The following is a 24,106-nucleotide window of genomic DNA, read 5'->3' as shown; positions in this document are numbered from 1 at the left end:
CACTGAGCACCGACAAGGACTATTCTACTTCTACTTTCAGTTGCGTTATATTCTTAGAGTATTTCATCCTTGTGATAGGCCTCTCACTGTAACTTCACTTATTTGTTTCACCACCTGCCCCGGGTCCTGATAGTTTTGGGTTATGTTAACATTAGCTTATGATTAATTTTACGTCCAAGTTAAGGTTTAGGGTAAGGTTAAGGACAGTTTTACATTAAGGTAAGGTGTAGGTTTAGGTTAAGGGTTAGGTTTAGAGTTAGGGTTAGGGTTAACCCATGGAGACAATAGATACTGTGTTTTTATGTGTGTGTGTGTGTGTGTGTGCGTGCGTGCGTGCGTGTCATCATCACACGTAGCCACGGTGTCACACATCGGTTTCACATTGCGGGCGCGTGCTTGTGTGCGCGCTCACCCGGCCCATTGTGTTTTTAATGAACAAGGGGAGCACCGTGGCCAGCTGATCGACCAGGGACCGCTACACCATGGCGGACGAACAGGAAATCATGTGCAAGTTAGAGAACATCTTGGACATACGGTAAGACTCGGGATGAAATGAATGCTCTCCAGGTGTTAGACACGTCCCGGGTCCATTATCTCGGCGAACGTTAGCCGGGCCAAGAAACGAGCCCCTGGGCTTCGCTTTGTTACGGTGCTAGCGAACAGGAGCTAACATTGCTGCTTTTATAGGCTCCTGCTCCTCTTGTGTTGTGTTCGCATGTCGTCGCTGAGGTGGCCAAGAATTTGCCACAGATGAAATAATAGATGTATCTCAGCTAAGGTGCGTGTTCGGATCATTCATCCACAATCCAGATGTGTATCAACAAAAAGACGCCAGATGTGCGCCGCTAATCGTTGCTGTGGCTGAGCTAGCATGTTAGCTAGCGAGCTCAGCGGTCTGTCATTAACTCACTTAGCAGCGGAGGCAGACGGGTGTTTGTTTACCCTGATGTCTTCTCTGCAACGATAGTATAATAACTGGGTAACAGAATGTATTAAGTCACTGTTTGTGTAATTGGGCTTTGCACTTCATGGATTAATGCAGAACATCTGTTGTGGCTATACACATTTTGCACAAAAAATAAATCCAAAGTGGTGCACAACAGATGGAGAATGATGTGTGGTGGTTTAGATTTCGCTCTCTGTTTTCAGTCTGATCAATATTCATAACTGTGTGGGAGATAACCGGACGGCTGCTGTTGTTTGTCTGTGACTCCCGGCTGCAGGAACAAGACCGTCCAGATGCAGAAGATCAAGTCCCGTCTGAAGGTCGAGTTTGAGGCTCTGGAGTCCGAGGAGAAGCACCTCAAAGAGTACAAGCAGGAGATGGACCTGCTTCTGCAGGAGAAAATGGCCCATGTGGAGGAGCTGCGGCTCATCCATGCAGATATCAATGTGGTGGGTGACATACAGAGGAAAGCAGCATCCGTAGAGGAAGTGAGACTGAAATCTCAGTCGAGTTTAAAAACAAGTAAATCTCATCAGCAACACTGACAATAGTTCTATATGAGCAGCGTCACTTAACTAAATATATTGTGGATGCAAATTCAACTGTATATTATTACCACTACCACTGTGTAGGCCACAACAAATAGCTTATCTTGAGTATATGATGCTGTGTGTTTCTGAAGTACCTTTTCCCGTCCTTTCAGATGGAGAGCACCATCAAGCAGTCAGAGAATGACCTGAATAAACTGCTAGAAACAACTCGCCGCCTGCATGATGAGTACAAACCTCTGAAGGAGCATGTCGATGCCCTTAGGATGACCTTAGGCCTACACAGACTCCCTAACCTCAACGAAGAAGAGGAGAAGCTCTCCCTGGAGTAAGTAGACACACGTACAAAACGCACATATTCACAAAACCCACACGAGGCACACTTGAGCTCTTTTTGGCTTGATGCAGTTCATGGTGCATTTACAAACATGTATTATGTGTTTAGGTGTTATAAAATGTTAACATAGATGTTGTCACAGCCATTTGTTGATGACAAATGAAAGATATATTTTTCACCATGTATAAGATTCACCTAACAGTTTTCAGTTTAGCTTTATTGCCGACATGTTTTTTCACATGAACAAGAAAAACCACATCACGCACAAATACAAGTAAAGAAAACAGGGTTTTCTGAGCTGCATTCTCTGCTGCTCTGGAGACAGGGGATACCTTACAGCCCTTCACTGAGACAGTCATTTTTACTGAAACTTGGGTCTTAAAAATGACCTGTTGTCTAATATTTCGTGCTAACCAATCATCACAAAGGATATTCTTTTTAAATGGAGAGGGTACCACTGTGACCTAAGTGATTGAGAGAGTGTTACATTGTGGGTTATTTTTTAGCTTCATTATGTTACAAGGCTAGTGCCTGTTTATTGCAGTTCTTTCTGAAGGCTGGTGGATCATGTTCTGCTGTCACAGTGGAAGTAAATTCAGTGGTGAAAATGGGTTCTTAGCATCAAACTCCCATTCCACAGAGACCAACAGGTCCACTGGCCTATAAATTAAGGGCTCCTTAAGCAGGAGAAGATGTGTCAAAAGGGCAAAAGTTTAAGATGTCACAGATGAACTGTCAGAGTAAATGATTATGTGTGAGGAAAACGAAGAAGGAATCAACATGCTCCAGTTACTCAGTCAGATCTCAATTGGGTCACTAGGACATTGTGATTCCTCCAGACATCCAACTGAACAAACATTTTGGTGAGCAGCCAAAGTTGTTGATAGTTTATGAGAGGATGACACATTTGCAGCTGAAATCCATGGATTAGAAATCTCGTTTTATCAATGATTTGTATGGTGAAGATTGCCATTACTCACTACAATATTTCCGGTTTATAAATATTGTAATAAATACTATTTCTGGAAACTGCATAGAAAAGGGGTCCCAGAAAGGAGCTTTGTGGCACACCATGTGTGATTAGTAACTTCTTAGTTACTGACAATGAACCCATTTACAGATTGTTGGAAATTCCATCCATTGAAAGATAACCGCCTCAGTATAGCCCTTTTTCTATGTGGACCCATTGCATCAATCTATTAATAATAATTTGGTCGTCTGTAAGAAATTGCTCAACGTCAACTGAGCCGCTCAATCAGCATCAGGCTGCAGCGCCACACGGTGAGATATCGTTTACAACAGCGTCTGTCACAGTGTTTCAGAAACAACAGATTCAAAACTGGCTATTTGTTATTGATGTGTTATTATTATTCACAGCTTTGAGCGTTTGAAGGTAGAAGTAAAACAGGTCTGTGTGAAACCCTGCTGATCACTTATTTAGCAAGGGTTGCACATGAGCAACCCTGACCAACCAGAGGACAGAGACTATTCTGGCTGTTGCATAATTTAGAAAGAGGAATTTGGTTGATGTCATGTTGACTGAGCTGGAAAGCAGGCTCATATTGAAGAGAAGAAACATCACCCAACAGAGATAATCCTCCGACTGTAACTTGCTGTATTTCAATGAGGACGGGGAGTATCAGCCAAGAAAGTGGAGCAGGAAATCAGATGTCTTTCATTTTATGTGAGAAAGTTAGAAATATTTGGTGGTTGGAGTGACCCAATAGCAGAGTGGTTAGGACGAATACCACATCCTCACTGCGAGTCCACAACAGAGACGCCTGGTCGGCTGGGATACTTGCTGCACGTCATTCCCTTACTTTTTCCCCACATTTCCCATCTGTCTTGCCTGTTCCCTAATAAATTAAATAATTAAAAAGACATGTTTGGATGTCAGAGCTTGGAGGAAGATAGATTCAGACACAATAGGGAGTAGAATTAAATATAAATGTTGTATTATGCCTATTAATAGTCTTTTTCTTGTTCAAGGAGTTAAGTAAATCTCTCTAATGTTTAGACCAAATTTTGGTTCTTTTTTGTGTGTGATTAAAGCAGGGATTTCTTTATTTATATGAAATTATCTCCTGTTCATTTTGAACTTGTATTTTCTCAGAGGGACTTTCTAAGGTTGAGAAAATTCCACTCAAACAATGGCACCATCATTTAATTAAGTCCAACTTGTTATAACAGGAAGTTAAATTGATCAAGATGGAGATGCAACTGCGAATGGTATGATTATGGTGTTCTGTTATACTGAAAATAGATTGAAATGCAGTTAGAGTTAAAAAACATCCTCCAAAGAATATACCGCAATATAACCTCAAAAGGATAACAGAGACACTAAAGTGCACTGATCAATTTGCAGCTTCTACTAGTGCAAACAGATTGTAGCATAACCATCTGAAACAACATGACTGGGGATATTAACATAACCATCAGTGATAGCTGGAGGCAGGAGTTAAACTTTGGCTTGTTTCAAACATTTGGGGGCAAAGCATTCAGCAGAGTCCTGCCTTGACAATGAAACAACAGTTTGAACAAATCAGTGCAACATTGTGCAATAGTAACTGAGTTATCAAATCCTGATTTATAACAACAATTAAACGTTTTTCTGAATTTCCGATGGATGGTACATATCCCAGCAGTGGGGTATTCTATTGGATGGTGTAGAAGCGTAACCAGAGGCTTTGGGGGAAGCTGAGGAGGTGTTAGGGTTGTTGTAGCTCATGAGAATCTGGGACGACGGCCCAACGGACAAATCTCTGATCACATGTTCAGATCAGACTGCTCAGATGTCGAGGGCGAGGGTGGTTCCCTGCTCTCTCTCACCAGTTAGTTGTTTGTAAGGCTGGTGACTGCAGATGACACAGTGTATCTTTATCTCAAGTCACGGAGAAATGCAGCAAAGCCAAAGGGGTGAGGGAGAATTTAAATTTAATGCAGTTTGGACGTAAGGCTCCTCATTTTATATTATGAGCTAACTGCATGGGCATCTTTGAACAATCTGAATGGTTTGTGTGATGTTTTTTAAATCATTGATCCTTTCAGGATGTTGGGCAGATGTCTATGGCCACAGCACTATCTGAAGCAAGCGGGACATTGATGCTATTCCTCAAATTACATTTTTAATGTTTAGTTGTTAACAGAAGCAGCAAATATCTGAAAACTTTGACTTGAACATCAATACTGCAGTGTCTGTAGGACTAGATATAATAGAATGTATCAAAAGATAGAGCTCCCCAAAAGGGAAGCGGTATTGCCTCGATCCCCCCTGGTGGCTGGCTGCAGTACAGGTCATAAAGCCTGTCTACTCAATTGTTTTGTCATTTTAGGTATCTCTGTGTTCAATTGTTCATTTTTGCTGCTTTTGATGAGTTATTAGAAGCTATTAAAAACAGAGTGAAATGTCCTGCTTGACAGAGCAGTAGTGATACTTAACTTCTTTAGAGACTGGATTCAAAAAGCTCTTTCTCTAATAGCTCAAAGGATTACTTTTTTATATCGTTGTCAGGACTGATATAGTTCAAATAAAATTTATTTATCATTATTTTATTCCCCTGCTCCCTAACTTAATTGATTCGTCTGTCAATATTTGACATTTTCCTCTCACCTGGATTTAATTTGAACCATAAAAAAAAAATTGAGCTGGGCCAATGCTGCTCTGAATGCCGACGACATTGTTGGCAGGCAGGCTTCTCAATTTGGCTTTGTGCTTAGTGGAGCCTGGATGATGAGTTCATTTCTGGCCAGGTGGTTGTCGTCTTGTGTTCCCCTTCTCTGCGGTGTGCACCTCGATGTTCCCTGCATTTATGAGTGCGTCAGAACGTCGTGGCTTATCACCGTTGATCTTCAATGGTCGGTTTCTTTCTCGGTAAACGGAGCTCATCGCCGAGATAGATTTACGTTGGCGCCTGGGGAGATGCTAAAACTATCAGTCACATCGTGCTGCCAGACAAATTGTTCCAGGCTCATTTTATCTAATAGTAATAGTGCCAACTGCAGTTGTATTACAAGGTGTGATGGAACAACTTTGGAGAAAATTAAGTCACACCTCACAGGCCTGTAGAGTGTTGGGTACATTTCAAGCTGCTCAGTGAAAGTGATATATCAGCACAAAATGGAGCAATCTACACCTCAGTAATGGCAAAAAAAATCTAAAATGAAATCCTTCCTCATAACGAGAAGGACAATAGAACCCATATCAAATAAACTGAATTATTGTAAAGTCAGGTGTTAATGTGGTGCTTGGAACCAGGCTTTCATGTGCGATGCTTTGTTGGGTTGTGGTCACAGGAAATACAAAGCAGGAGATTTGTTCTTTAAAGCTCAAAGTTCTGCTCTATCACCAGCCTATTCTGAGAGAAACCAGAGTGCATAATGAAATAGGATATCACTTTTTTTTTAGTTCTTGAAAACGAGCCAGCCAGGCATTAAGTCCAAGGCCACATTTCATTCCCAGCCCCCCCCCCACCAACACCCACACACACACAAACACGCGCACCACGTTCGCTCACAGTTGCTCAACACAGACGGGACAATATCAGCTACAATGAGATCATTAGCTCTTAGTGAGAATCACATCTAACCAGGTTTCCTTCTGTCTTGGCTTACAACAGCTACTTTGAGAAGCAGAAAGCGGAGTGGCAGAAGGAGCCGCACGAGCCTGCCATCCCAGAATCCCTTGCTGCTGCTGCAGCGGCGGCACAACAGCTCCAGGTGTCCAGGAAGCAAGACGCCCGTCAGACAGCCACCTTCAGACAGCAGCCTCCACCTATGAAGGTATTACTCCTGTTGACAAAAAATGGCTGCAGTAGTTGTTCAGGTTTGACTAGTAAGTGGAAGGTTTGACTCGCTGAAAGAGCAATAATTTCTGGGTTAATTTATAGTGTAAGAATCAGCAGGAGACTTTCCAGTCAGACACGTCTACACCAGAAAAATGTTCAGAGCTTTCAGACCAGGGGCTGTGTAGTATGCAGAGGCAGGGCATAATGTGTAAATAAGCCATTTTTTCCCTCCAGTTTTATGTCCACGGCTAATCCTCCGACTATTCACATGGGGTCATTCAGACAATAGTAAACTAGTTTAAACTTGGGGGCTTGCAGGAGACAGCCCGGAGAATGATAGTTTCAGATTACCCAGAGATCGGTGTATGCCTGAAAGCAGCTGCTTAGTAAAACCCCTTCCAAGATTTAACAAGCGCCTTACTGTGCCATGCATGGAGAAAGTTGTAAGAAACAAACGCACCCTAAATTTCAATGAATAATAACAACTACACAATGACAGATGCCACCTGACTAAGGTGCTCTCTCTCATCTCAACAAGACCACAAATAAGTGACACAATGTGGAGTAACTGAAATGTCCTCCCCTCTTTCCAGGCCTGCCTGTCCTGCCACCAGCAGATCCATCGTAATGCTCCCATCTGCCCGCTGTGCAAAGCCAAGAGCCGCTCCCGCAACCCAAAGAAGCCCAAGAGGAAGCCAGATGAGTAGAGCTTCAATAGGGTTTAAAATGGAACTGGTCCGACACACTGATCAGCCAGGATCATTACAATACACGGCTGAAGCAAGAGATGTGTGCTTTAGGGCAATTTCCTCATTCAGTCTAACAGTAACTTGTTCTTAGTAATTTGTTGATGACCAGTCGACGATTGATCGAGGATCTGATGTTGTTTTTATTAGTGCTTTTGATGTGTTTATATGTAGCTGTGTGACTTCCAGCGTAGCTATACTAGCCCCAAACATTGTACCTGCAATAAAGCAAAAATCCACTTGAGTGTCCAAATATCTTCAACCATGTTACTGTTGTTCGTCGCTATAGATATTGTAATGTACCTCCTTCATTTTTAATGCATGCGGCTTCCATAACTGTCTGTTGTGAACTATTTGTGCCAATATAGAGTCTAATAGGTTTAATTGCTAAGTTAAAGTAAAACACAGAGTTGTTTTTAAATGTTTACAGTGTTTAAGTGACCAGAAACTGGACGTGAACAAAAAGTCCAGGCTTTTGCTCTGAATAGTGTTGTGTGTTTAACTTTAATACAGTGTTGAGAAAATAAATGGGTGTTTTGTACTAAACTTGTTGCCGTGTTGTTTTTTGAAAGTCTACATACTTCCTCTAGTGATGGGAACATTGACAGTTGTGGTTGAGGAGGGCGACTGAGAATGCCAGCATCAATATGTGGATCAATGTTGATTGGGTTGAGGGTGGGTGTGTGTGTGTGTGTGTGTAAAGGAAAGGGGAAGGAATACTTCTGACTCCACCACTACGGTGTCACTTTTATTATATTAATACGGTGCCCATCATGTCTGCAGCTATCTGTCTGGAAAAGGACAGCGAGGTCTTGCTAAATGAGTTCCTGTAGCGCTTTTGTCAGAGTGACCCCTCATTTCATCAGTTGCCAGGGCAACTCCACGTTCCTCGCTGGTTGCCACGGTAACCCCAGGTTGCTGTGACCCGCATATCTTCACCAAGTAGTCCCTCCCAAATCCAGTGAGGGGCATCTGATGACTTTGGGAGATTTTTTGCACAAACTCATCCAACCGGCACGATCCTACAAACGAGAAGGGAGATGTGTAAATCATCTGCTCGGCCCAGCTGGCAGCGGATACTGGACACCGTGATGGTCCAACGTGATTTAAAGTCACTTACTCTGGAGCTCGAACGTGTGTTTAGTCTGCCCTTCAGGGTTTGCATGCGCAGTTGTGTCTTCTTCCTCCAGATAAAAGTGGTCAAGGCCAGAGAAGCCTGTTCCTGCTCACAGGCGCTGCAGACAGCGGGATCATGGAGCTCCAACTCCGCAGCCTGCCACAAATCACAGAGAGCAGGGATGAGAAAAGGGGCTCCACAGTTAGAATGGATCGAGTTAGTCATACGTAGATCGCCTCCTGACCCGCCTCTCATCCGCCTCGAGGGTTTGGAGCCTCAGCATTGAGATGAGTTGAAGGGGGACGGACCGAACTTCGGGACCTTGACACACGAGACCGAGGGAGTGTTGTTGTCTGTGTCGTTTAGTGCCGTCCGACAGGGGGAGGTTACTTTCTGTGTAATCTGCCATCTCTCCCCCGGCCAAGACAACCTGGCTTCCACCGCCTCTCCTTCTGCGGCCTCCTGCACGTCCGTCTCTCCTGTTCTCCTCCTCCTCCTCCTCCCCTCCAGGACAGCAGAGCTGCTGTTGCTGTTTGAGTCGGACACGACGAATCATTTCCCTGCAGTAACTCGTCAGGGCTTCCTCCTCCTCCTCCATTTTGTAGAACCACAACCCCTGGACGTGTTTGAGTTGTCTCTCACCAGTTAAACTGTGAAACCAGGGCAACAATGCACCATAACTACTGGGAACGTTTACTCAGCGCTGTTTTAAATAAGAGTCAAACAGCGCGTTGTCTTTTCTTCAGGCTGTTTACACCCAGTCTTCTTTTACTGTATTAACAGCTGCTTACCGCGGCATCAGCGCATCACTACCGCCCCCTAGTGGCTGAGAGATACGCGTGAAGGGGAATAGCTTGGGCACGTTCAGTTTAAAAATAAAATGATTATTAATTTATTCTGAAGGACCAAAAGATTAATTTGTTGTCGATTATGCTTTAAGTTATTATCTATTATCTAAAATCAAGTTTTGCATAGTGAAGGAAAACAGGCTCAGCCCAATTGGAGGGCTGTTTCAACATTACTACTTAAGAAATTAATAAACTCTCAAAAGCTATAAACACAACTTAGTGTTGTCTTCAAAGCGTCATGTCTTTACTACGCAGATATTAACTCTGTGTGCGCACAAGATAAATACCTTTTTTCCCACTAGATATGTACACGATAGTAACTTGCTCCTACAAGATAATAACTTATGTGCACAAATTAAAAAAACATAATCTTTCGGGTGTTCAGGGGCACCGTACATTTATATGTCCATATATATATAAACTGTTTTATTTAAGAAGTTATATGTATATGTTTATATTTTTCGTCACTGTAATATAACTGTTTTGTTTCGCAACCTTTTTGAAATAATAGTGAATGTTAGACTTGAATGGCCCCTCAACACATACCACTGATGAATAGGTCCACTCTACTACTTTAAATTATATATTGGTCCCATATATATTGGTGGTATATTTACGAGTTTGTGCTTTTTGTCGCCAATTAATCTTATTTTTTTATAGATTTGCACATTTTTTCAGAAATAACAATTTTTTTAACAACGACAAAGTAATAATTATTTATAGAGCACTTTTCCACGAAAGGTAGTGTTCCACAATAACAAAACAAAGGGTTACAATTACAGAAGGAAATACAAAATAATCACGTTAACAATAATAAAAGCCTGGCACTCCAAGTAAAACATTTAATATTGTTCTGCTTGCCTTTGTACAATGATAATAAATTCAATTCCATTCCTCTTCTATTCAAGGTCAAAGAGTCGATCAGGCTGCACCAAATTGCTAAAAAACATAGATATCAGTCCTCTCAGTAGATCTCTGAATTATTTTCCTGAAAAATTCTAAAATAAATTAAATCAGATATCTCATAATATGAAAAAAAAATTGAATATTCCAGAACTGACCCCTTAATTAAATCTGCTCCAGAAGTATAAGGTTTCTTCTCTAGTTTTTGAGTATTCATGAAACGAAAAACAGCAATGACAGTTTACTTCCTGAGCGTAGGTAATACCAGACTCATCATCAGCTGGGTATATGTTAATTATTATTGAAATTTATATGTAAAGAGCCTCAAGTAAAATTCATAATTAATTTTAGTTGGCTTTTTTCCCCCAAAGAAACATTTGAATACGTCACAGTTGGGCGATTATTGGTGTTAATGATTAAATCAGTGGAGACTGAATTTCCTGTGGTTGCTGTAGTGTTTACTCTGACAAATGTGTTCTATAAAAGAGATGTAATTACTGCACTGCAATTGCTAATTGTTCTTGTTTTGTCACGTGTGCTGTTCTCATGAAAACTGCCCTGCTTGTCTACATCTAATTGTTCCATGTCTCTGTGCTCATGATTAAAGCATCTCGGTGTATTTGTACAATGCCAAGAATCTGGCCTCCTGTGCCATCTGCTGAAAGAATGTGGTGTGTCTCAGCCTACCCCTCACACACACAGTGCAGTATGAAGACATTGGGGCTGGGGGGGTGGGGGGGGGCTGAGGAACAGCTGGCTGGCTGCACCTCCAAAGTTTCTGACAGTCACGCAGCTGACACTTACAAAAATGGCAGCATTGGTGTGAATCAGGGAATTGGGGTGATAACAGGACACAAATACTGTAGACTAAATGACGTAGTCGTCCAAACAGAAAACGCAGCTCTGTCTCTAATACCTGCTGGTTTGACTTGAAACTTCTGATGATGAATTCTTCTCACCCCGTAAATAACGACACTAGAAACATGGACGTCTCCATCTCTTTTTTTCGGCTTGTTTTTACTCAGGACAGTGGGAAGGACAAAGTCACACAGGCGGCGTGTCAAACTTCTATCACCTTTCTAATTATAAACCTGAGCCTTCACTCTCCAAGAATGGAAGTTTAGCCAGGCCCATCTGTGGCCTAAAATTAGCCCCAACACCCCCAGGAAGGACCTCTCCCCCCTGTTCACGAATACACAAACACACACACACACGCACACACACACATGCATACACACGATACTGCACTTTTCACAACTCCCAGCTCCTGTGCAAGCGTCACAAACTCTTTGGAGGAGCTTTCTCCCTTCTATTTTTTTTTCCTCTCACGTGACGTATAATGGACTTTTGAAAAGTTTAACTTTTAACTCATCTTAACTCACATTATTTGGCAGTGAGGTGAGGTAAGTGTCTTGTTACCAGTTTGCGGCTGTTGGCACAAACCTTATTGCCGTGTTTCTGTTGAACAATATCTGTGGACATTTAGAGGGATGTTATTTAGTTTGTGTGGAGAATTCTCTCATATGTAGTTAATTCATTCTGCTCTGGCTTTTAAGGCTGTTTTCTGTGATTGGCCGTATATACTGTGTCATGTTAACAAGCTGCTTTGGCTTGAGATACTGTCTGGTCATTGAAGGAGGCTGTCATTGGTTGTCATGCCTGGAACTCATATTAAAGTAAAAGCCAAGCCGATCAATATTAACTCAAGATGACAGAGTATTCCAGCTTGTTTGTGTTGGGCTGCATCAACTCTTCTCTGTGTCACTGCAGATGGAAGGCCTCTGACTCGCTCTCGCCTGGGGTTAACATTATGGTTCTGGGCCAAGCTGTCAACATGAGTCTGATGGACATTTCAAAGATCTTCAGCCTGCTGCAGCCCAAGGAGGAGGATGAGGACAACGAGCAGAGTCAGGCCCTGAACAACGCCGTGAGCAGCGACAACGTGACCCTGCTCTCCGAGCTCCTCTCTCAGGAGAGTTACAGGAGGTCCATCAATGCTCGCAGTGGGTGGGGGGTCCCGGTCACCCCCTTGCGCACTGCTGCTGCTCTGGGACACCTGAGGTGCCTGGAGTTACTGTTGGAGCACGGTGCAGAGGTGAGAGGTAGATGAGGAAAGCATTTTGTTTTCAGATGAAGGGAGATGAGGTGTATTTTTTGAGAGTGGGTGTGGATGGTGGCAGGTTAGAGACACTGGTGGGTGTAATGCAGTGTGAGTATCCTATTTAATAATCAAATTTGTATTCTGCTGTCAAACCTCACACATTTCATTTAAAAAACATGAACATTTCCCACATTGTTCCTGCACCCCTTATTATGGGTTAGGGTTAGGATGATACCACTTATTCACTAAAACTGCTATTATGAATTCTTATACTCTATACTATATATATCCACATTGTACAACATACCTACCTATAAACTCATAACACTCTCTATATATATATTCATATGTATAAGTCTATTTCAATATGTCATGCTGAATACACAAACATAGTTTACATCCTCCTGCAATCATCCTGTACCACTGCACTTCACTCAAGTACTTTTTCTACAAATAATATTTTAGTTTGTAGTCAAATGTGTATATATAACAATATTATTACCTTATCTCTGTTTTTTTATACCATATTAGCTTTTATTTTCTATTTTGTTTTCTAAGATATCAATTTTTTTTTACTATATACTCATATACTTTCAGATGCTCTCTTGCGTACCTCATCCGTTGCTGTAACCATTGAATTTCCCGGACCAATATAGTTTAAGTCATCTTATCTTATATCTGTATTTGAACTTTCGATCAAATGACCAACTGTAATATAAATAGTATAACCGACTAGTAGGGACAAACCCAAACAACATTATTACCCAACTCTGTAGTTCAGCCTTATAGCATCTTTTAGTTTAGTTTTTTGTTCCTTTTAACCAGTGGTGGAGGAAGTACTGAAGTTTAGTACTTAAGTAAAAGTACAAGTACCCAGGAAAATATGTACTTAAGTAAAAGTAAAAGTACTACATCAACAATCCTACTTAAGTAAAAGTAAAAAGTACTTACTTTTAAATTTACTTTAAGTATTAAAAGTAAAAGTACTCACGTGATGGGTTGTCTCTCAATGTCTAGGCTTTGCCATTTTAATAAAGAATGCAGATATAGCTACTGGTAATACTCATGCCTCTACAGATGTCAATACTAGTAATAATTATAAGCAACAACATTTGTTTATTGGAAAGGTTGGTGTACTTATTGTGCTTACCCTCTGTAATACTGTTCACCCTCTATCTTACAATTCTGCGGATGACAAGTTATCTACCAGGGATTATCTGCTAAGTTAATACCATTAAGCCAAACCAATAAAGACAACATGTTATATCTTTAAATCTTTTATTTAATTGTAAACGTGTAAAAAATGGAAACATGGAACATGAAAATCACTGTAAAACTGGTCAGAACAAGGCAGATCTTAGAATGAGAAATGTAGTGGAGTAAAAGTATAGATAATAGCTGCAAAATGTAACGGAGTAAAAGTAAAAAGTATGTTCTATTATTTTCACTTAAGTAAAGTACAGATACGTAAAATGTACTTAAGTACAGCAACGAAGTAAAAATACTTCGTCACATTCCACCACTGCTTTTAACTCACTCGTTATCAGCATTTTTTCCCTGTTCCTTCGGCCGAAGTTTTCAGTGCCCAGCCCTAAGTGGCACCTGAATAGACCAACCTTCCTATCTCACTTGTAGTTGTTAGATCATGAAACCCCTGTTTGCTGGGATTGTGTCTCCCAGTGCCAAACCATGTTGGTGTTCTCTTGTGTTTGAATCCAGATCGACAGCCTGGATGTGAAGGCCCAGACACCTCTGTTCACAGCTGTCAGTGGGAAACATCTCGACTGCGTAGTGGCCCTGCTGAAGGCCGGGGCCGACCCCAACGGCAGCCAGTACAACAACTGCTCCCCGGTGCTGACCGCCGCCCGCGAGGGGGACGTGGACGTGCTCAGGGAGCTGCTGCGCTTTGGAGCCGAGTTGGACGTCAGATCCAAAGTGCCCGAGTGGGCCTCCAGCAGCACGGCGTGCAGAGGGCCCCTGTACATCTCAGCTGTGTATGGACACCTGGACGGCTTTAAGTTGCTCCTGCTGCACGGGGCCAACCCCAACTACAACTGCACAGACGAGAAGATGCTGGCCAGGATAAAGCAGCCGAAGACAGTGCTGGAGGTGTGTCTGCGTTATGGCTGTGGGGTGGAGTACATCCAGCTTCTCATAGACTTTGGGGCAGACGTGTATCTACCCACGCTGATCATTGACAAGACGACGAAGCAGAATGAAGCCCTGGATCTGTTGCTCAAGGAGAGAGGTGAGACCCGGATTTAAAGTGGATTCCCTTCGAACTATTCTCCCACATAGCAAAAAAAGTTTTGTCCCAGATTTGTCCCACACCCAACACTTCCATCTGGCACCAACACGCCCCGTTTAATGATGGCACTTGGACGGTGTTCTCGTGTTTGTCAGATCTGGGTAAGCCGTAGCAATACCATATGTCAGCCAAAGGGGCCAAAAGTGGCCCAAATTAGTTTTGTGCTATCTGGGCCATAGTCACCATTAACCAAATGGGTCACTTTAAGGTTCACATGCAGATCTCACCTTGCATAGAGCACCACGTTTGCTGAAAGAAGCCCATATTTGGGCTACATTTGCTTTTTTACAAGTGGGCCACTTTAGGCTCACATCCATTTTCTTCGGGCCCCAAAGAGGACGGAGGTGCCGCATCATAGCTTGTAGTGGCCCTTATCCATATGCTATCTGGGCTGTGAGATGTCTCATAATTCTCCAATGTTGACCCACCTCTGTTGGTTTTCTTTTGTTTCTACTTCAAGCTTGTCCCAAAACTCTGATGTCTCAGACTCGGCAGACGATCCGGAGACACATGTCCTTTTCTGACAAGGGGCCTGCCGTTGACAGTTTGGACATTCCCCTGATCCTGAGAAACTATCTGAAGCATGAGACCACTGAACTCATATGATGCCTCTGAGATATGGCCAGTGAACTGTTTACCTCATAGCTGCTTGATAATTGATTTTTGGCTTCGACATTAGTTTCCCATAAGTAGGACAAGATAACAACCAGTCACAGAGTGCACACTATAGAATATCCTCCCCTGCTCCTGTATAAGTCTTTGTACTGTGAATTCCTGTTGTTATTATTGATGGTTTGTGACTTTCTGTATAGATATTTATAACTCTGTAATATCTTTTACAACCACTAGCAGACGTCCTAAAGGTCTGTGCCATGTCCTTAGGAAGTGTAACACCACAATTGACCACTAGAGACCACTCTAACACTGTATGTAGCTGCTGTCCGAATAAGAGGCCTCCCATTGGCTTGATCATGTGTTACTGTACTATACCTCTTTTTTTATGGAATCTCTACACAACCAGATATCGTCTCACATCAGTTTGTAAGACATCCAGACACAACTGTGGAAACACACAGACACACACACTGGCCACATTCACACCAGGACGTCTCAGATCTTCCTCTGAAAAACTGTCTTGCATCTGCGGACTTCAAAACACGAGGAAGCCGAGCGATCAGCCAGCTCTTCAGAGTGGCCAACTGGGAGAGGGTATTTGCATACGTCTCATTACTTATTGATTAGAGCATAGTTACTTGCAGGCCACAATTTGGAGCTGGAACTTTGTTGAAAATGTTCCTCACATGGCGTGTGAATCCCAGTCCGGTGATGTATTTACGTTTAATCTTAACATACCTCTTTTGTAACATGTCCAGGAGTAAATGTGTCAGCCGTGGGGAATGGTGCCTCACAAACAGGAAGTGAAGTCACACAACAGGAAACCCAGCACAATGCTCCCACTCACACCTCTCGACGCTGTGAAACACGCAGTTCTGGTAGAGGTTTTATTTTCAACAAAAGTACAGCTATATCAGATATGGATTTATTTTTTACAGCGAAGAACAACATATTCCCAGTGCTTCTGATTACATCAAAACATATAATGTACATACAGTTGACATCTCCACTCTCCCATTCACAGTTTCTGGATTGAATAGGCATTATTTTTAAGTTTTTTTGTTTTTTTAATTTCTACAACAAATAATCAAACTGAAAAAGGCCAGCAAGAAAGAAAACAGAAAGTTTGCATATGGTGACAAAGGATGTAGATACTGTGAGTAAATTCTACTGTGAAAAAAAATCCAGACCTCAAACTACATGGCTATATACAATGGATCGATTTAAATTGTAGGATGTCGGTCTTCTGTTCACCTTGTTGTAACTTAACGACACTTTGAGAATGTGGCTCATTGAAGACGCTGCTGTACCCTGACTATTCTGAAACAATATCCCAGTACACCAGGAGCTCCTATTGAGGATGTCGCTACGCTAAATGTGAGTGAACGCGATCTACTGGCTCATGCACAACCCCCGGATTAAAGAGCAAACTATGGACAGTCTGCTAAGTTGGCTGTCTTGGTTTTATGACTGAAAAGAGAAAGATAAAAAATCTGCACAGAAGGCTGTCCTCTCAGCTCGCAGTACAAGGTCAGACTGATAATTATGTATATATATATAGACATGTATATATATATCGTTCTAAATGTGGCCAAAATGGTGCTGCTTAATACTGCATTCAATAAATACAAGTGAAGAATCAATTTGCAGTGTCAAGTCATTGTACTCCGAAGGATCATTTGCCATTTGAAACAAAGCATGATATGAATTGCAGTGCAGTAGTGTGTGTGCGTGTGTGTGTGTATGTGTGTGTGACTTCGGGATTACGTATATTTTTAGATCATCCCGAGAGGTTCTAGCATTTATTCATCTCTTCTGCTCGACTACAAATCTATACACAAACACCCGTGATCGGTGTTTACGCCTATTTGGCTCACTGTTGTCATAGAAAAATGATACCCGTTTTTTTTTTTGCCTCAGCAGTTAATGGCATTCTAAAAGAAAACAACCAGCAGTTTGGACCATGACAGCATAGGTTGAAGTCAAAGAAAAGAAAAAATAATACTAAAAGGTTTAAAACAATGTTACAGTTTATATAGTACCCATTATATCTGGGCTAAGAGATCATCAGTGCCTTTCACATCACCTATCGACAGTTCAGTCTTTGACGAGGGGAGGACGTCCCCTCTCCTCAACAATAAATAAAAACAGAAGCTACGACCTTGGGCGCGATGTGAGCAGGAGACAGGTGGACAGAGAGAAGAACTCCCTTCAGTGAGATGGCATGGCTTCACAAATGAACGGTTCTGCGTTGTGGTGCATTAAAAGAAAACAGGAACCCCAGTGGGAGTCAAATGAAACTAAACAATCTGCTAAGAGTTGTCTTAAGTCTCATGCAAAATATTGGATGCCACAAGCATGCATTTACCTGGTACTGAGGTCTACCGCACGCTAGAACTGGAACAACATTCGTCTCCAACGCAAAATACCGATATCCAAATATATGATCTGTCCTTTTTACAGTATTTACAGTGTGTAGCCGATAAAGGTAAAATAGATGACTCTTCTTTTGGATTTATAACTCACTCGTTAATAATATACTTTGAAATGTGAACTAATGAATTTCTCGTTTCCTACTTATATATATATATATATATTGAAATTAAATCATCTCTCAGCATGTTAAATAGATAAATGAAACTATGTTTTATCTAAACATCTGAAATAAGTCATTTTTTAAAGTGTGCAATAAAACTACGGCAATGTAAGTGTGACATTATATATAATATGGTGTTTTTAAGTGATTTAGTCAGACAGCACAGTATCTACTCGTATGGAAATGGCCTGACCTCTTAAGTGATTCAGGGATTCCCAGTGTGTATGTGAGAGAGAGAGCGAGAGAGAGAGAGAGAGAGAGAGAGAGAGAGAGAGAGAGAGAGAGATAGAGAGATGCAAGTCCCACACTGAAGGGAAAATACATGACTAATTCAAATCTGCCTGTGAAACTGAATAGATAATCACTAGTGGAATGCTGGAAGGCACTGTTAGATAGCATCTCTCTTCTCCGCAGCAGAACGGGCCAGCAAGTATGTGCATGATTATGTGTTTGCGTGTGTGTTTGTGTGTGTGTGTGCCTGCATGCTTGTGTCTGAATGTTGGTACTGGCGGTGGCGTGGAGTCGGGGGGGTGGGGGGGGGTTGGGGGAGCGTGGCGATGGGGGTGGGCAGGCGGGCGTAGCACTGGACCTGAGGTTATCATGGCCTGGGAACCATATCTTTTTGCTGTGCCAGACGAGGGAGTTATCTTCCAAAGGAAAGTTTAAAAAAAAACAATCTCACTGGGAGCCATCTCTACAGACACCAGCAGCCAACTCACCCGTTTCTCAACTTTCTTTACTGAAACAAAACATAAATTACACAACATACAAAGCAAGTTCGAAGGTCTTTTTTTTTCCAATAGGTTATAAGGCCTGTAAGAAGGCAAACAAATGACATAGAACGATATTTAACTCTTTCATATCACGTTGTAGTGAATAGTGAAGATATATAATGATATATCACATCGCACAAGTTGTCAAACTGTATATGTACTGTCCGTCAGGTGATAATAATTCAACACAAAGTGTGAGTCTGTGTCTGAGGTCAGAGAATGATCACAAATCATGGACAGGCGTTTGTTTCACTTACATTCCAACTGTAGAAAAGAATACACCTTCATGTTGTGTGTGAGTTGGTAGTTTCTCCTCAGTCCATCTTCTCTTTCTAACTCCCCCGTTGACGGACTCTGTGGCAGGATCTCTCTCTCTCTCTCTCTCTCTCTATCTCTCTCTCTCTCGCAGCAGCTTTTTGTTGATTAAACAGATCAATCTCATCTCGGGCCACAGTCCTTTGTAAATCACTTAGCGAGAGCCGCAGCTAACCGCCAGAACACGGATCAGATCTGGAACAACGAACGCGGCGGCGGAGGAAGAGTGCCAAGATTTGAAGCTGCAGTCTACAGAGATTCGTGAATCTGTCAGACGACGACTGCGTGCTACAGATTGAATTCACCTTTCTGCCTCCCTAAGGTTTCGGCTAACGCTTCTTGCAGTGCACTTTTTTTTTTTGCAGCACTGACTCACGACTCACACTGTCATTCTGTTCATTTTAAAATTTCTGCCATTTTTCTCTGACCGTTTCCCCTTGTGCTGGACAGAACGCTAGTCTGCTCTGTCACGCTGTGGCATTGCCCCTGCTAAAGTACTCCTCAGACTGAATATGTGCTGTGCTTTTTTACAGTGTGAGCAATACAAAATAATAAAGTCAACTGAAGAAGAAGAAAAAGTCTGTTTTCTTAACAGCTGACAAGAAAAAGAGAGATCGTTTACGACCTTGGCCAATGCATCAACGTCACTTTTCGTTCTCGGTGGATTTCCGGAGGTAGGCCACGCTCTTTCCAAACACCCAGTGAGCTGCCAGCACAGTGCTACAGGGGTGGTCTCTGGGGAGAGTGGGGGGGAGACGGGGGGGGCTCTGACACGAGGCAGGTGGAGCGTGCCTATCTCCAGCGCCCAGCTGTTTCATCAGAGGGGCAAGTGCGACCCCACAGCCCCCTCGGCGTGATTGGATATGAATACCCTGTCAGAATTGGTTGGGTGAAAGGATGTAAATATTCTATTGATGTTCTGACTTTTGTTCCCTGACCCGTCCTATCACAGGCAATGGCGAGCTTCCAAGAAAGCGAGGCTCTTCCTCTGAGAGCCACTGACTCATGGAGGCCGAGCAGGTGGGTAGAGAGATAGAGAGGGTTGCAAAGAGGGGAGGGCGGCGCTGACGTCAGAGGGCTACGACTGTGTATGCAGACCGGCTAGAGGAGGTGAGCGTGGAGCGTTGAGAGTGAGGAGGAGATCCGGACGCAGGCATCAGCGGGGCAGAGATGGGCTGGCGGTCTGGTGGTTCTAACGCGCTGACAGTCGAGCTTCACAGGTCCCGTAGTGCGCCACAGCCAGGAGCCGAGGCCCATCATCGTCCAGTCTCACATTCAGCAGAATGCAACAGGTAATCTCACATAGCAGCACAGCAAGATCTCAGCTTTTTTGGAAACAATCATACCATTAGGAGTGACCTGGCTTGGCCTTGTGTTTCTGTCCGGATGATGGATTAAAAAAATGAAATCATACAGTATAACAATCTCAATAACTCCAGGACATTCAGATGGCGTGAACAATGCAGAATCCGGGGGGAGGAGTTCGTGACAGTTGACTCAACGGGAGAAGCATGATAACTAAGAACCTTACTAGCATATATGATGAACTGAGTAAATTTTTTTCCTCAATGTTTTCATTCCAAGTCTTCAGTCCTCTTGCTGCTTCAGATCGCGCTCTATATTAACATTGGTCCTTAACTTCGGAGTCTCTTGCGTTTGGGTGTGTGTGTGTGTTTCGTATTTTTCCTCATCATGGGACATGATCATCCAGTGTTAGTGCTTCTAAGAAAAATAGCTGGTCCTTCAGAAGAGTCTGTGTATCTCTATTTCCTAAATGGAGCTAATCTACTAAAATTCTGCCAGAAGGGAGCCTGGCCTCTTTTGGATTGACTGAATTCAAAAACCTCTCCTTGTGCCATGTCCTCCGTAACCTCATACTGCCCTGCACTGAGGGGGTCCTGCGGGGGCGGGTATGAGGGGGGCGTGCACCTGTTTACACCTGTAGGGAGGCAGGTGCAAAGAGAGCGAGGAGAGGGGGAGAGGAATGAAGGAGGCAGTGCAGGCCACAAAGCAAAAAAGGAGACAAAGAAGGGAGGTGGGTGGCAAAGAGGAAACATCGTCAGTATTGATCATCTGGACACAGACACAACGACACAACATCAAGTCATGCTTCACACAGAAAACAGGCACTAGGACGCACAAAATGAGCCTTCGGTGAGTTTACATTACCACATATTAAACCTGAGATATGATACACTGTGATCATATGATGGCGGCTGAATTGGGACAAAAAGTGGAATTCAGCTCTAGCGATGACACAAGGGAGACTGAAGATGCTATTCAATCAAACTCGGCAGCAGGCAAACAAGGGATCAGACAGATTGCATCGGATACGATGAGGGACTCGGGCGTTTGGACGACGGGACGCCGCTCGTCTGTGTTTCTGAGTTTGTTTGAATAGCACCTTCGACACTTGAGAAGACAAGAGCGGCGAGAGTAGAGCCAACAGGAAGCTGTTAATATGCATTTAACTACTGTCTACGATGTCGTTTAGCTACAGTCTACAAGCATCACAACTAGTGTAGCTCGTGTAGTTCAACATTAGATATTTGGAGACGAGATATTCAAAAGTTGCCATGGCATCTTAGGAAAGGAAAACATGAGAAGATAAGAAACAGTGGGGTAATTTTGCCCAAACCGTGTTTCAGCAGGTTAAGAAGGGTTTGATGTTATTTGTGTTAGAGGAACTTGTTTACTTTTGATAAGTGAGTGCGTGCTCCTATGCCAACGTCAAATCAAGACACCTCCCAATGCTGCTTTAGCAGTTGCCATGGCATCTTATTGTGTGCTAGCGCTAAGGAGAACTCTAATGGATATACCTTTATCATTCTCAAACCATGTCCATACAACATGGCCCTCTTTCTCAAGATGAAATCTATAAATGAATCTGAAATTCAAGAGAGTACTTCACCTTGTGCCAGCCATGTACACATACAGCACTTAGAAACACAGACACATTTATTTACTCCTGACAGACATCTACAGGGATCCTGACATCAGAGAGAACATGCCAGCAGTGGTCACATCGGTTAATCAACACATCTCCAATGGACGGGCATGCTCATTGTGAAACTGGGAATAGCAGGAACATCAGTAATGGTACATGTACAAACATCTAGCCTGGCACTAAAATGGCTACATCTTAAAGGACGGTACCAGCATCGTGCACGTGAGGGTCCTCGGTCTGTGATGCTTTGTCAGGAACTAGAATCTGGAACAACTTGTTTGACATGTTTTTCTGTTGCTGAGGTATCTGGTGACTGCTGATATAAAGGCTGTTGACATAGACACTTGTTGTGTTACAGTTAAGGCTCATTTATGCTCAATGTTAGATACGAATATGGAAACAGAGGGAGCCCTCAGTCTGTACACTGTGTACCCTGCTGCCATCCACCACATAGACAACCCCCCCCCACATATATATTCAGAATTATCACTTCAGACCATGAACAGTTTTTAATCTTAAAATGTATTTATAATGTCTATCATGAATACTGTGTTCAAGTGAGGAGTGCATACAGCAAAGCTCCAGCGACCCACCTTATAGCTCTGTTCTGTTTTTATATTGTGTTTTATTGTATTTCATATCGCACATAAATCGTTTTGTTTATGTTGACTTTTTAGTGGCACTGTTGTTTTACACTCTGCCCCGAAAGAAATGACAAGTTCCACCGTATACTTTGTACGTAGATAAATTACAATAACTCTTTAGTATATCTTTGTGTCGAGCCAAGCCTGACCCCTCAGGAAGGTGGCCTTGTGGGTATTATATGTGACGGAGGGGACGTAGACATTACCATGTTGTTAGCTGTTGTTATTAGCTTCAGCCACAGCTAGGGTTGCAAAGGGGCGGACACTTTCCGGTAAATTTCCGGAATCTTTCCTGGAACTTTCCATGGGAATATTCAGCTCGGGAATTTTGGGAATTTTGAAAAAAAAAATGATACGCAAATTAAACGCTGAGCAAAAAAAACATCATTCAAAACTCTATTTTAAAGATGTATGGAATGCAGCACATGCTGCCCGGTGAATTTCAACCCTGCACTGTGCATTTCTCCATCACATGCACAGATAATTGCCAGCATCCTGCACACTACAGCAGGGCTATTGAGGCCTGCTGTAGTGTGGAGGACTAGTCAGGTAAGTTTTGATGATATAACTGGGGAAAATATATTAACATGCTGATTGAAGATTGTTCATCTGTCCATCTAGCCTCTTTCTATTCATTTATCCATCAATTGAAAAATATTTTTATAGACGATTCCAATTGTTTTGCCAACTATTTATATTTCTGGCATTGCAGAAATATAAATAGTGATATTGCAATATCTCATTTGTGGAGATATTTCACCCCAGCCAATGTAGAAGGAAAGGTTGTGTACATTTGCAAATACTGTGCAAAGACCTATGTTAACAATGACACAGATCCAGTTTGAATATTCCCGGAATTTTGCAACCCTAGCCACAGCACAGAAAATGCCTGTCAACTCCGTTCAGGTTTCGAACCTGTTTTATGGCCACCATAAGCAATGAAGCACTGAGGGATACGGCAGGGTAAGTTCGCCCCAGTTCTGCAATAAAGCTGCCAGCTCTGTTCCTCTAGAGTTAGTCTGCACTGTTCCTCCGTTACCATTACAGAGCCAGGGCTAAGCTAAGTAACACACGAAACAGACGAAATGGAGCAGAGCCGTCATGGGGGATGGTGTAGACGTGTGATGACCAAACGTCACGAGGAAGACATTTTAAAAATAGCTAAACGTTTTACGAAAATTACTTTGATGCAAGTTGGTTTGAAATGCTACATCACCCGGAGACAGAGACTTTCTTAAGTAACTCAAGTAACTTTTTTCGTAACTATCAGAAACTCGTCACTCTTTACTGCCCTCTAGAGGCTGCATTGCATAATAACCATACAGGTTGCGTAAAGGAAGCATGGAAGTATGAGGACAGTGACGGGTACATTGGTGAAATGGATATACATATGTCAAGGCAGCATAAATGAGCCTTAAATGAGAATAAGTTCACTTAAATAGTTTTTATCTCCTGATTTTAAGGTGTCATATCATTCCATTGTGTTGATTACACAATGCAAGGTGAAGGCTCCTTGTTGTACAATTTAGATGCTGTAAGAAAACACAGGTATTCGAATAAACAACCTAGTATGAGCTT

The 24,106-nt window shown here is 42.6% G+C and overlaps 3 protein-coding genes across 8 annotated transcripts in view; 2 read left to right on the top strand and 1 right to left on the bottom strand.

Moving 5' to 3' along the window:
• Positions 1-368: 368 nt before the first annotated feature.
• Positions 369-7,907, top strand: zc4h2 (zinc finger, C4H2 domain containing). The gene is made up of 5 exons (XM_053429484.1): positions 369-535; positions 1,224-1,395; positions 1,650-1,822; positions 6,448-6,610; positions 7,209-7,907. The coding sequence occupies exons 1-5, from the start codon at positions 483-485 to the stop codon at positions 7,320-7,322; spliced, it is 675 nt and encodes a 224-aa protein (XP_053285459.1). The 5' UTR covers positions 369-482; the 3' UTR covers positions 7,323-7,907.
• Positions 5,288-15,444, top strand: asb12a (ankyrin repeat and SOCS box-containing 12a). 2 transcript variants are annotated; one of them, XM_053429483.1, is made up of 4 exons: positions 5,288-5,309; positions 12,056-12,324; positions 14,050-14,578; positions 15,099-15,444. In XM_053429483.1, exons 2-4 carry the CDS (start codon positions 12,064-12,066, stop codon positions 15,242-15,244), a joined length of 936 nt encoding a protein of 311 aa, XP_053285458.1. In that variant the 5' UTR covers positions 5,288-5,309; positions 12,056-12,063; the 3' UTR covers positions 15,245-15,444. The 2 variants fall into 2 exon arrangements, with proteins under 2 accessions (XP_053285458.1, XP_053285457.1); XM_053429482.1 differs by lacking the exon at positions 5,288-5,309 and having other exon boundaries at positions 12,040-12,324.
• A 682-nt stretch (positions 15,445-16,126) lies between these two features.
• The window catches only part of arhgef9a (Cdc42 guanine nucleotide exchange factor (GEF) 9a), a 45,327-nt gene continuing 37,347 nt past the window's right edge, over positions 16,127-24,106 (bottom strand). For 4 of the 5 annotated variants that reach the window (XM_053429472.1, XM_053429470.1, XM_053429474.1 and 1 more), the window contains one exon: positions 16,127-20,876. In XM_053429472.1, coding sequence (XP_053285447.1) covers positions 20,701-20,876 — 176 coding nt within the window. In that variant the 3' untranslated portion in view covers positions 16,127-20,700. The remainder of the gene's footprint in view (positions 20,877-24,106) is intronic. The other variant, XM_053429471.1, reaches the window with a different exon arrangement.

This window comes from Pleuronectes platessa, chromosome 8, assembly GCF_947347685.1.
Source record: "Pleuronectes platessa chromosome 8, fPlePla1.1, whole genome shotgun sequence".
In the NCBI taxonomy this organism is placed as follows: domain Eukaryota; kingdom Metazoa; phylum Chordata; class Actinopteri; order Pleuronectiformes; family Pleuronectidae; genus Pleuronectes; species Pleuronectes platessa.
The sequence above is the reverse complement of the archived record's forward strand: the minus strand, read 5'-3'. Positions and strand labels throughout refer to the sequence as shown.